Genomic DNA, 13,021 nt, shown 5'->3' with positions numbered 1-13,021 from the left:
ATATTTTGGTGTTATAAATCATTACCAAGGGACATTAAGAATATATCTGATTAAATGAAGAGCCGTACTGCTCTCTTACCTGAAAGACTAAATATTGTGAAAGTATCAGTCCGGTGGTAATTTACTCTATAATTTCAGTGCAATCCAAATCTTTGTTGGGCTGGAGGGGCAGTGAAAAGTGATAGGTCTTGACAAGTGATTCAAAAGTGAATCTAGAAAATAAATAACAATTTTTTTAAATAATACAAACACAATTGGCTTTTTTTTTTTTTTTTTTTTTGAGACAGAGTCTCACTCTGTTGCCCAGGCTAGAGTGAGTGCCGTGGCGTCAGCCTAGCTCACAGCAACCTCAAACTCCTGAGCTCAAGCGATCCTCCTGTCTCAGCCTCCCGAGTAGCTGGGACTACAGGCATGCGCCACCATGCCCGGCTAATTTTTTCTATATATATTTTTAGCTGTCCATATAATTTCTTTCTATTTTTAGTAGAAATGGGGTCTCGCTCTTGCTCAGGCTGGTCTCGAACTCCTGAGCTCAAACGATCCGCCCACCTCGGCCTCCCAGAGTGCTAGGATTACAGGCGTGAGCCACCGCGCCCGGCCCACAATTGGCTTTTATCTAGTATATCCTAGGTGGTCAAATGTTTGTATAATTCATGAATATGATGGAAAAAATTGAAAAGTGGAAGTCCCCTATAATCCCAATCTGATTAGGTGTCTATGTACATTTATATGTGTATATATTTTTCCAACACAAATGGGTCATCAGAGCAACCTAAAACATTGATTTAATCATTTGTTTTTTCTGTTTAGAAAATATCCACTGCTTCCCCACCATTCACAGTTCAGAGTTTAGATTTCCTCCTGGTATTCGATGCATCTCACAGCCTGCTTCCACCTTAAGTATTCACACTTGCTGTCCTTCCATGCTCCCTGCCCAAACATGCCTTGTTTACCCCCCACTCCGTGCTCATCTAAACTGTAAGTCTCCCCGCAGCCCCACTCTTCAAGGCCAGCTCCCAGCCTTTTCTTCCACCTCCTGGGTACTGTGTGTTTTGGCACTTGTTGCCTTGCACTACTAAATGCTATGTGTGTGTTCAGCTTGTTTTTCCAACTCTGTGGTAAAACTCCCAGTGGTGGGAACCACTTTTGTTTTTTTTTTTTTAGTTTTTTGGTATTCTCAGAAGCTTGCACAATGCTGTACCTGGGACGGATTCTCAGGAAATCTGTGTTGAATGAATTTGTCATTGGATGTTCACTTCTCAGGACAGAAAGGGCCCCTCTTGTCCCACCCTGTCTCATGTCGGATTCCACGCCATGACATCCCAGACAGATGGTCATCCAGAACAGGAAGCTTCCACCTCCTGGGAAGGCTCACTTCATTACTGGACAGTTCTAATTGTTTAAAAAAAAAAAAAAATCCTTCTTCTGTAGACCTGAAATCCTCCTTCTGGTAACTTCTGCCCAGTCACTATAATTTTGCCCTCTGGGGCTTTAGAGAGAAGAAAAGTAAAGAAAAGAAAAAAAAAAAAAAAAAAAGCCTGATTACTCTTCCACAAGGCAACCTTTTAGTTTTTCAAAGGTCATGAATCTTTTTGTTTCCCCTCTGTCTTGTTGAGATGGGTTGGGTTCCAAGGTTGAGACGCTGGGGAAGCACTGTTTTAATTTTGAGTAGCAGTGAGGTTAGACCTTGATCCATTATTTTTTGTGTGTACATGTGTGCATGTGACAGTGCTGGCTGCCTTATTCTTCTGGTCCATTCAGGGGTGTAACCCTTTTCTCTCTCTCCTTCCTCATCCCCTGTCTCCTGGGGGAAGATGGGGCTCATCCTGCCTTGGATGATCTGTTTTGGAGGGAGGGGGAAGAAGTTAGCAATTCTTATTTCAATGCCCCCAGAACCCCAGATAACTCCCCTGGGCAAGTGTGGTTTTCGTTTGGCTGAAGTACCCAGATTAAACCAGTGAGCTAAAACAGGGAATAAAAGGACCCTCCCATTGATGGAGCTGCCCAGTGCCATGGCTTGCGCATTCTAGCATTTTGTGAACAGAGAACTTTATTCTCAATTTTTTTTCCTCCCTCTCTTCATTCCTCATCTCCCACCCAGAACACTTTCTACTATCCTTTCATCCCACGGGTGAGCCACACAGGCCTGAGTTTAAATGCTGACACTGCCCCTTAGAAGCTCTGAGACCCTGGGCAAGGTACTTGAGTTCTTTGAGCTACTGTTTTCCCATCTCTAAAATAACCACCTCTCCATTATAGAAAGAAGTGCGGAAATGCTTGTAAAGCTCCTGGTGCAGTCCTTGGGAAGCAGAAGGCACAAGACACTAGCTTCCTGCTCCCCGTTTTCCTCCCTCCAACCTTCTTTCACTACCATTTTTGAGGGATTTAAAGGCAAAACACTGTAGTTTTCCTGGGGAAAATAAGCTGAATGTGGGTATAGCAGCCAAAGCTAGTCTTGGGTGGGTATTTGGGAACAAACGGTCAGCTTCCTGTGAGCTCCTGGTGAGATCAAAGATGTTAAAAGAGAGTTCTCAAGTAGAGGGGGCTGAGAAGGCTGTAAATGGCAATAAGTGACCACTGCAGCTACTGTTGACTCCCCACACACGTTTCAGGGCTATTTAGTGCTGCTGCCTAAAGCCTGCTCCCCGGGCAGGTCCGACTTACATGCAGTCTTCGCCCTTCAACTGAAATGCTTTCCGTGTTGACCCCTCTTGATCCCTAAAATGTAAGCTGTCTCTTTTTGGGTGTGTTTCCCCCCCAGGCCATCTGCCTCTGTCGCTCCCTGCTTTCTTCCACCAATACAGTCTCAGTCAGCCACAGGCAGCATCCAAAAAAAAATTATTTCTGGGCTCATAACTCTCTAGTGGTCATACTCACACCCTATTGATAGGCCAAGAATTCTCCTGCACATAAACTCGAATTGCATAAGTGAGCCATGTTTTATAGTAGTTGATCAGAGTTAAGAACCAAGAAAATAACTGCTTAGGCCTGTAACCCTCCCAGTGAAAGGAGGAGGGGAAGACTGGAGTTGTAGGGTTGGGGGGCCCACAGGGGAGCCCATCTCTGCCTTTTCGGTAGATGTGCCAGTGCTTTCTGTGTGCTGGGGGCTGGGGATACCCAGACAGGATACCTACAGACTGGGGACATAGGGGCACGAGTAGCCAGAACGTGAGGTGACAGAGCCCAGAGCAGAAAGGTGCTGACTCTGCGGGCTGTGCAGAGGCAGGAGGCTCCTGGAGGAGATGGCGCTCCAGCTGGTCTAGGAAAGGCAGGCCGGGCTCAGGAATTACTCTCACCTCAGCCAGAACATCCTGGGAGGCGGGATCAAAGTTTAACTGCCTCAAGACAAAGAAATTAAAGCGTATCGGACATTTCTCCATCAGCGCCAGCTGAATATTTTAAGTGGACCATCTTTACCTTGGAGTTGGACAAAAGACACCCTCACTCTGGGCAACTATTTTTCCCCACGTTTCTTTCATCAGAGTGACCGAGAGTTCCTGTCTCCCTGTCTTCTGTGGACATTGAGCTGGAGGCATTTCAAGCTAAGTGGGTCACACAGAGTGGGCCGTGGCTAGTGCAAGGTGTCGCCATCCTGCTGCTCAGTTCTCATGCAGTTTGGGCAGAGCTGGAGGAGCCTGGAGGAGCTGATGGCCCCAGCCCCCGGCCTGCCAAGTCATTCTGCTCTGTTCCTGGAGCTGAGCTCTGCACGCAGGTGTTTATTTTCACACATAGTCACGTAGTGGTCACACTGGCATGCTTGTTTTCACACTCCTCTCCTGCTGCAGACAGCCCTGTCTGAGGTTGTGGGTTGTGGATTCTGTCCTCTCTACCCAGCTGAGTGTGAAATAGTTTGAGTGAGCATTCAGAGTGCCTGGAGGTTACTGTAATTAGCAAAAAAGGGTGTTTTCATCTCTCTTGGTGACTGGCAGAGAAAGAATCCTCCTGTGAACAAGAGCTCAGCTTCAGAGCTCCGGCCATCGGCCATCGAGCTGCTGCAGTAAACAGCTGACATAACAGAAGCGGCAATGATCCCCTATTAAATGTCTTTCAGCCGATAGGGGCTCCCGGGATAATTGACTTTCCAGCAGGAATTACTGGCTCAAACAAAATCACTGAGCATTAGGGCAACCTACTGAATCCTTTGAAAGGGGGAATGTAACTCTGTCTGGTTTTGCTGACCTGACAGGCATAATTCATCTTGAGTATTCATTGTGCTGGTTGCCACCAGATGACACCAGATTTCTGGTGACTGTAATTACAATGTGGGGTGAGTTTTAGCTTTTTTTTTTTTTTTTTTTTTTTTAAACAAAACCACAACGCTCCTCCTGCTTGGTTACTGGCTTCCCTGAGCTGAAGGTGCCATAGGAAGGTTTCCGAGAGTGTCTGCCTTGGGAGATGATGAGTGCACACAGTCAGATAGCATTGACTGAGCACTTCCTTACACATGTCCTTTACCAGATAAGCAGGGAAACAATTTAGTGTAGCCTGTTTCATTTCAACTGATAGGGTGTCAGTTCTTGTAGGATATACTTACCTCACTATGTGCTGAATTGCTGCTATCGGAGAGTGGGTCTGCATCTCAGAGCCCACTTTGAGTAGGGTAAGCAAAGTATGGCCCCCAAATATACCTGAATAATACCTCCTGCTTTATTACAGGAGAGGGTGGGAGAGAAAGGAATTCAACTAGGCTTTCACCTTATTGGCATGGTTTTAGAATGAGATATCCATGCAGTCCAAAGAATTTTGTGCCAAGAAACTTCTGCCTCCTCGCCCCACATGCCCTTCCCCCACCGCATACACACCCCAGCCAGCTAGGCCACATGTGTGTGCCTGTGCCTGTGGTCCTGGGGGAAGAAACAAGTGCAGGCTCTTACAGGCTCAGTGTGTCCCATCCACTGGGTCCTCCATTGACCAGTGGGTTGTGGATGAAGAGCAGTCACACCATGAGATTTCATACTCCCCAATAGCACGCAGGCTTTGGGTATATGTGTTTGTATATTTTTTTGAAGAGGTACTTAATTGGTGTGCCCGGCTATCGGCTCTGTTGGGGACAAAGACACCTTTGCTGTCAAGGAGCTTACCGTATTTTGGGGGTGACAGATACTTCCAAAGTAATGTGTTAAATTCTAAGCTAGAAATGGGCAGAGATTGCTTCTAGAGTACTTAATGCAGCTGTGAGGGAAGGGAAGGCTTCCCACGGAAGAGATGCCTGGTTTGAGGAATAAGAGTTGCCTGACCTACTAAAGGTAGGAAGCCAACTTAAGGAATATAAACAAAGCCCTGTTTGCCATTTCCTCTTATTCAGTTGAATGATGTTGCTTTAACCTAAACTTAAATTAGGCTTAGGTTTTCGTAATTTCTCTAGTGAAATCTCTTTTGCCCTAGTGGCACAGAGTCTGTACCTTGGGAGCGATCTCACGCTATGTTGGCCCTCAGGAGTTACTAAGGACTTCTTACCACTAGGCTTAGGGCTTCTAATGGCAAGGCTTGGCTGAGACACTACAACTCCAAGATCCCTTTGGTCCTTTTCCCCCCACTTACAGTGTTGTGTGGGAAACCAGGCCAGGTTTCTTTACAACCTGCAGAAAAGTGGTACATCTCAGTGATGGCTTCTGGAAGATCAGCTGGGAATGCCTAGGTTCTCAGCAACCTGAGCCTTTGTGTCCTTCTCTTCCAGGATCATCAAGTAAAACTGACACCTGTCTTTCTCCAACAAGGTGAAATCTTCCCCCTGACTTCCTCTTATTCTAGAACCATACTCAAAAGCGAAAAAAGGTGTCCCTGTAAGGGTGGCAGAGGTGGTCACCTGAGCAGCCTTTTATGGTGTGAGCCAGGATAGCACCATTGCTAAGGGTCTTCATCTTCCCCCTGGATGATTGCCCTGCCATCTACCACTCATTCTCCTCCCATTCGCCTGTCAACTTTGTGTTTTGTTCCCTTCTAGAATGGTGGTGTGGCCTGGAGTGATGATGCAGATGGAGGCCGGGGAAGAGAGATCTCTCGAGATTTTGCCAAGGTCTGTAGTATTTCCTTTGTCATAAAGATAGGGACAGTTCTGCAGTGAGTAGTTGTGTCTGATTCACAAGGAATAAGGACAGGAGTGGCCAATGAGTCACATTTGTAGATATTTAGATGGTTGTAGTAGCTCTGATATAAGATTTCCTGCAGCAAGATGGAATTTTTCATTGTGCTTTTTCTTGGGGGATCGGGTATTGCAGCTGTATGAACTGGACGGTGATCCTGAAAGGAAAGAGTTCCTGGATGACCTCTTCGTCTTTATGCAAAAGAGGGGTGAGTGTGCCGTCTACTCATCATTCCAGTTCAGTGAATATTTATTGAGTGCCTACTGTGTGCTAGTCACTGCTAGCCGTCTTTGGACAAGAGACATTTATTTACTGCTGATGGGTTCTGGATTTAGCCAGATAATTTACAGCCAGATAAAAGGGGGCAGAGAGGGCCATGGCAAAAAAATGGATGGAACGATCATCCGCATTTTGCCCTGCTTTATCTCTGTCACTCTTCTTCTAATTAACTGGTCTCTGGAGTCATTTCAAATTCAAACATACTTTTATTTTAGCCTTATAGATGCCTGGGCTTCACTTATACTAGCATGTGGGGCTTCTTGTTGGTATATCTAGTCTTATAGAGACTGAGAAAGGTAAGTGAAAGAATCGAGGCCACTCAGTTTTGGGGAGGGTCCGAAATGATCCATGGGAAGGAAAGGCCAACTCTTTTTTTCTTATCTGTTGGCTTTTGATTTTTGCATTCACTGGCTTGGTTGGAACATTCCTGCAGTTTAATTGTAGGGTACAATAGCATCTGCTTTATAATGCACCCTCCCAATTCTCTGTCCTCTTCTCCTCACCCCTCACCCCACCCCCCCAGTAGCCATCTCCACTGTGGACCATGGTGTGACTGAGTCTTGAGCCCAGTCTCTCAACTTTCTGGCTTTGTATCCCATCATAGCAATGGGTTCACCAGCTGGGGCAGCTCTCAGGAAGCATGGCCAGAACCCCAGCCTGTCTAGGAGAAGGTCACCTGTGTGGCTCCCCCTTTATCACCCTCAGGACAAAGCAGTAGGAGAGAGATGTTCCCACCAAACTCTTCCCCAGGATCCTGCTTGTATCTGATCATGCATCCCTCAGTGTCTGTGTCAGCAACTTTATTGAGACCTGGGAATGAAATCCTCCACCGAGGTATAATGGCAGCCCCCAGCAGTTACATATTCTGAGTTAACTTCTCTCCCTCTCTCCCCCTCTCCCACCTCTCCCCCTCCTCCTCCCCCCTCCTCCTCCCTCTCCTTCTCTCCCTCCTTCTATCTCCTTCCCCTTCCTTTACCTTCCAAAGCCTTATTGCCTTTTTGGTGGCATAGGTGTTACTGCTGGTTTGCATAAAAGGGCAATTGAAAGTTTTGAGTCTTGGTCCCCCGCAATCTCCAAGCCTATCAAAGCAATCTAAGCAGCCTTAATTAGTTTACTCCTCCAACTGTTATCTGGCGCTGCATGTATCAGTAAAAACAAGAATATAATCCTGAAAGATAATGTGACTGGCAGCAAAGAAACTCCCTAGTTGCCCTGCAAGAGAGAAATCCATTTAATACTTCGGTCTCCCCTTCCAATTACCTTTTAATTATTTACGAGCTCCGCAGGCCCAGCTGGTACAAACCCAGGAGCTGATCCTGTCTCAGAGGGGCTGCCATAGCAATATAGATTTTAATCAGTAGTGTAGCTCCACGGCTTTATTTTCTACTTTACTGTTTTTCTCCCTTCCCAGAAGGATTTTTAAAGGAAAATGGAAGTTAGATCAGCCGAGAGTGGAGATCAGTAATTGTTTACTACTGTATGTCCCCACTAGATGAGGAGCTTCTCGAGGACAGCCACTTTTTCATTCCTTTGTGTCCCCCATGCTAGCACAGGGCCAGGTGAAAGGTGCTCAGGACGTGTTTGCTGTATGAGCAGTCTTGTTGGTTTTCTTGACTCAGCTTGCCGCATGCAGGGTAGGTCAGCTGCCCTATAATTGAGGGTCGGAAGCAGAAAACAGGCTTTGCTACATATCCTGCTATTCTGCAATAGTCTGTGGAAGAGCGCAGTGCTACCTAGTATATTTCTGAGTAAACCCAGAGCAGGAGTGAGTGACTCCCTTTGATAATGTCAGTTTACCATTATTTGGGTCCTGAGTAAGTCTTTGTCCTGTCTTCAGCACTTATGTCAGGTATTTCACTGTTTGCTGACATTACCAATAGAAAGGAGACTGTTCAGTCTGCTACTTGTTAGTTACTCTAATATGAGGTTTCTCAGCCTTAGCACTGTTGACTTTTGGGACAGCATAGTCCTTTGTTGTGGGGGCTGTCCTGTGTAGGATGTTTAGTAGTATCTGTGGCCTTACCCACTAGATGCCAGTAGCAAGCCCCAGTCATGACAACCAAAAATGTCTCTAGACATTGTAAATATCTCCTGGGGGACAAATTCACGCACTGTCAAGACCATAGAAGGATGGGAAAGAGAGTAAGGATCTAAAGTTTCCTCTGCAGAGGAAAACTCTTTATGGAAGTCATCTTACCTCCAATCAGGTACCTGGGAGTGGGGCTGTGTTAGGTGGTATTACGAGCTCCCCTCCTGTGAGTGAGTGTCAAAGGAATGGATGCAGGGACCGCATCCTGGGCTGGAGTGCAGAGAAGGCCTCTGGGAGGAGCCATGCCTCCCGTGTATTGGAGGCAACCCCATAGATGGAGGCAGAAATGCTGGGGCACCTGTGGCCCTGGACAGGTGGAGGAACTCTTGTCTGTGGCCTGGAATCAGAGGCTATCCTGGGTTGGTCAGCTGGCACCAGAATCTGAACAGCCGTGTTTGGCCAAGAAGTTAGCACTTCAGTCTATAGAATAGTCCAGTTATTGAGAGCAAAACAGGGGCTTTCAGAAAACTTGCTGTAGTCTTGTTGGGCTGCAGAGGGGAGACTGAGGCAGGAAAGTCATGTGGAAGTTGTTCCCTTTAAATTCACAGTGATCTCCTTCCTGGAAAACCCTTGTCTGGTAGTTTAAATTAGAGCTAGTGGTTGAAGAGGGCTGGAAGCAGATTGTACTTTCAATCATGTGAAGCTTACTGTCTTTGCTCTTCACAGAATAGTGAGACCAAGGCCGCCTAGACATTTGTGACTTATTTGTCACTCCCAAAATAGTGTCTGGGGCACTCAAAAGGCAGGTCTTGGCCGGGCGCGGTGGCTCACGCCTGTAATCCTAGCACTCTGGGAGGCCGAGGTGGGCGGATCGTTTGAGCTCAGGAGTTCGAGACCAGCCTGAGCAAGAGCGAGACCCTATCTCTACTAAAAATAGAAAGAAATTATTTATGGACAGCTAAAAATATATATAGAAAAAATTAGCCGGGCATGGTGGTGCATGCCTGTAGTCCCAGCTACTCGGGAGGCTGAGACAGGAGGATCCCTTGAGCTCAGGAGTCTGAGGTTGCTGTGAGCTAGGCTGACGCCACGGCACTCACTCTAGCCTGGGCAATAGAGAGAGACTCTGTCTCAAAAAAAAAAAAAAAAAAGGCAGGTCTTGTTAGCTGGGACCAAGGAAAAACCTCATAGACCTCAGCAGCAGGTCAGCAACTCAGCCTCCAGAGCTCATGTGAAGGATAAGCAGCGGATTTCACAGGAGCCACTGCAAACAGCCTGAGTTTGAAAGGCCTTGTGACGCCCAGCTGGGCTGGGAGTGGGGCCGTGCTGCTTTGACACAGCAGGCAGCACCCGCAGAGGAAGCAGACAGAGCTCCAAGGGAGGCAGCACACAGCAGGCTCCCCCAAATGACTGCAGCTGCAAGTGATAAAACAGCTGTCCAGTAGAAGGGGACAGGCTGTAACTGCTGCTTTGTGCTGTGTCTGTCGCTTGTTAACACGTTTAGGTGAATTGACTGCAACAGATGGGCCTTTCAGCCCTCAGCACCTTGGTTTCTAGGCCAGACCAGGGTGACATGCACCATGGTAGCCCCCTCCCCGACAGGCAGAGCACCCTGCCCGTAGAGGAGCCTGAGCAGAGTGGAGTGGGTGGAGGAGACGGTGCCCCTCGGGCTCACTGTCTCCCGCCAGTCTCAGGAAACGGCTCTGCTGCAGCCGTGTTCGAAGGCCTGTGGAGGTGAAAAGAGCTCTGGACTGCTGAGTGCAAAGCCAGGGCCGGCTCTCCTCCCTGCCCTGTGATCCTGAGCCAGTCTTTTCTCTCTGGTGGCCAGTTTCCTTATCTACAAAATGAAGGGGTTCATTTAGAATTAACTTGTAAGTTCCTATGTTTGTTCTTACATATCCATGACTATGTCTGTTGAGTTACTCTTGATGAACAAAAAACAAAAGAAGAAAAGCCCCTTTAGCAATTTTATATCAAAATAATTGTGTGAAAACTACATCAAGAATCTCCAAGACCAAATGCTTCACCCCTTTCCTTGCTGAGTATTGTGTTTCTTCTTTTGGTTTCTGAAGCCAAATTGGATTAAACACATTGCCCTTAATTCTGTTTCCCCCCAGACTATTTCTCTAGAAAAGATGGGTTAGATTTCTGAATCCGGTGCCCCTTTTTGCTTACCTTTTGCTGTGTCTGCGTGTGTATGTATGTAAAAAATACACACTTCTTTGCCAAAAATAAGGCCAAACAGTTCTAGATAAAATTGTCTAGCTAATTTAACTCACTGTAGGTGGTTTCTGAGATATCGTACCCTCATAGATTTTCCATTTAGTGTTCCAGTGCCCAAGAAGAAGGACTAATTTATGAGTCTAATAAGCAAAGGCTACGTATAAACAATGCCATTTTTCCTTCTGTGTGAAAGAAAGGTTTGTTCCCTTACTCCCTAGGAGGTGAAGCAGGATTGTGGTCTTACAAAGAGTCAGGATGATGATGATGGTGATTTTGCTATTATTTTTATTATCCCTTACACTTTACAGAACTCTTTCATCTCATTATCTGATCTGCTGTTCCCCACAGCTCCAGCTCTGTGGGGTAGAGGGAGCAAAGGTTACCAGCGGTAGCCATAAAGAATCAGCCCCGAGGTTAAGTGACTTACCTAAAGCCACAGAACAGACTCAGCACTGGTCTCCTAACTCCCAGGCCAGTGTGTACCCTTCTGTCCTGCCTCTGAGAAACTTGTCCCCGAGCACCAGCAAGCCCTTCACTCCCTCCCGGGGCAGCAGGCAAGCCTAGTCTGTCCTGCAGCTTTCGGGGCCCCACAGACAGTGCCGGGCTGCCTCCTCACGCCTCCGTCCAGATCAAGGTCTGACAGCACCAAGCTGGTTAACATGGGGTAGAACTCTGTGCAAGAAGGGTCTTCATGCCAGGGAAGGGCAGATGTGACAACTCACAGTGGCACAGAGGCTGCCGTGTGTCGAGGCAGAATGGGCTAGGAGTGGGGAGCACAGGAGAATGCCCACAAGCAAGGGCTCTCCTTTCCTGCCCCAGCCCCATCTGGACACACCAGGCTAAGGACTGCTGGGTCTGGTGGAAGACAAGTTTTGTCAAGACCTCGCCTGTAGAGCTGCCCGCCCACCCCCACCACTTTTGTTCAAGGCTGCAAACTGACCTTGGTTTTCCCGAATGGCTTGTTGGATCTGTTTTTGATGTGTATATACAAAGCATTGACTGTGGGAAAGGGGCTTGGTCTGCCTCAAAGTGCAATTTGAGTGTTTTTCCTTCTGTTGTGTGCTTATCTATCCATCTCAGGCAAGGAAATGTTCATGACATATATTGCCTTGCCTTTTGGTGGAAGCAGTTTCTCGTATATTCTTTGTATCTTGCAATAAATGGTCTGTACCCTGGACACCCTTCCTGATAGACTAAAATATATTGTCTTTGTCAGACAAAATAGGCTTTGGGGCTTCATTTTCTAACTTTATCCCCAAATGAAAGTCTAAAATGCAAATCTTTAACTCTTAGGATTAGCTCTTTGTCTGAGGCTAGGTATTTTTCTCTCTCCCAGTAATCCAGCTGCCGTTGATAAACATACCGTTTTTCTTTTCCCCATTTTTAACAGTCATTTAATATCCTATAAAAACTCAGTTTTCCATGATAATGGGAAGGGGGCCTGGTTTTTGAAAGGCACAATTAATTTGAATAGCCCCCTTTTGTCATTGAATTCAGCCTCTTCCCCCTTCGAAATCTTTCATTGGTACTTCTAGCACTTGGTAAAATTGAGTTATTTGATAGTTTTGCCTCTTTTGCTCCAAGGTGAGCCAATATTTAGTAAATCATTGAGGGTCGATGTAGAGAAAGGTTCACATGAGGGTTTGGCCCACTTACACTGTGGGGAAGCTCTGCTGGGTCTTGAAAGCCTAGTGGCACGGACAGCAGCAGCAGCTCAGACAGCTGTGCACTGCCCAGGCCAGAAAGCCCTAGAGGTCTGCCCCTGCCTGGCCACGTCTGAGATCCAGCCGCAGGCTGAGCAGAGAACCCCACAGCCCACCTCCCCCTGACTCCCTGGCCAGCTTCTCTGAATGCAGTTGTTACGGAGAGAGGTGGCACAGGCATAGCACTAATTTTACTATAAGCCATAACAATACAGTATCACATATGTTGTTGAACTTCACCTAAAGAGATTAGTGCAGGCTGGAGTATCGAAAAAGGTAATGAATTTAAAATTAGTCTCCCAGGTTATAGAGCAACTAGAGCTCCCATGCCTTCCGGATGGGAGTGTAAATGGGTATAACCATTTTGGAAATCCGTTTGGTAGTGTTCACTAAAGCTAAACAGATGCTGTCCCTGTTACCTAGCAATCCACTGCTGGATGTGTACCCACCAGAAATGAGTGCCTATGTTCACTTAAAGACACCTGCAAGAATACTCACAGGAGCACCATTTGTTATAGCCCAAACTGGAAAAAATGCAAACATCCGGGCATGGTCACATAGTGGAATACTGCCTAACAGTGAAAAAGAATTAACTACTGCCATACACAACTGGAATCACTCACAGCCCAATGTTGAGCACAAGAAGCCAGATGCAAAAGAATATATATTAATACTATATGATTACATTTATGTATATAAAGTCC

General features: G+C 46.7%; 1 protein-coding gene across 1 annotated transcript in view; it reads left to right on the top strand.

The window, feature by feature from the left end:
• The window catches only part of ARID3B (AT-rich interaction domain 3B), a 47,386-nt gene that overhangs the window by 22,449 nt on the left and 11,916 nt on the right, over positions 1-13,021 (top strand). The window contains exons 3-4 of the mRNA XM_069481846.1: positions 5,945-6,016; positions 6,219-6,291. Of these exons, the coding sequence (XP_069337947.1) occupies positions 5,945-6,016; positions 6,219-6,291 (145 nt within the window). The remainder of the gene's footprint in view (positions 1-5,944; positions 6,017-6,218; positions 6,292-13,021) is intronic.

This window comes from Eulemur rufifrons, chromosome 2, assembly GCF_041146395.1.
Source record: "Eulemur rufifrons isolate Redbay chromosome 2, OSU_ERuf_1, whole genome shotgun sequence".
Lineage (NCBI taxonomy): Eukaryota > Metazoa > Chordata > Mammalia > Primates > Lemuridae > Eulemur > Eulemur rufifrons.
This window is presented reverse-complemented; position numbering and strand designations above follow the sequence as displayed.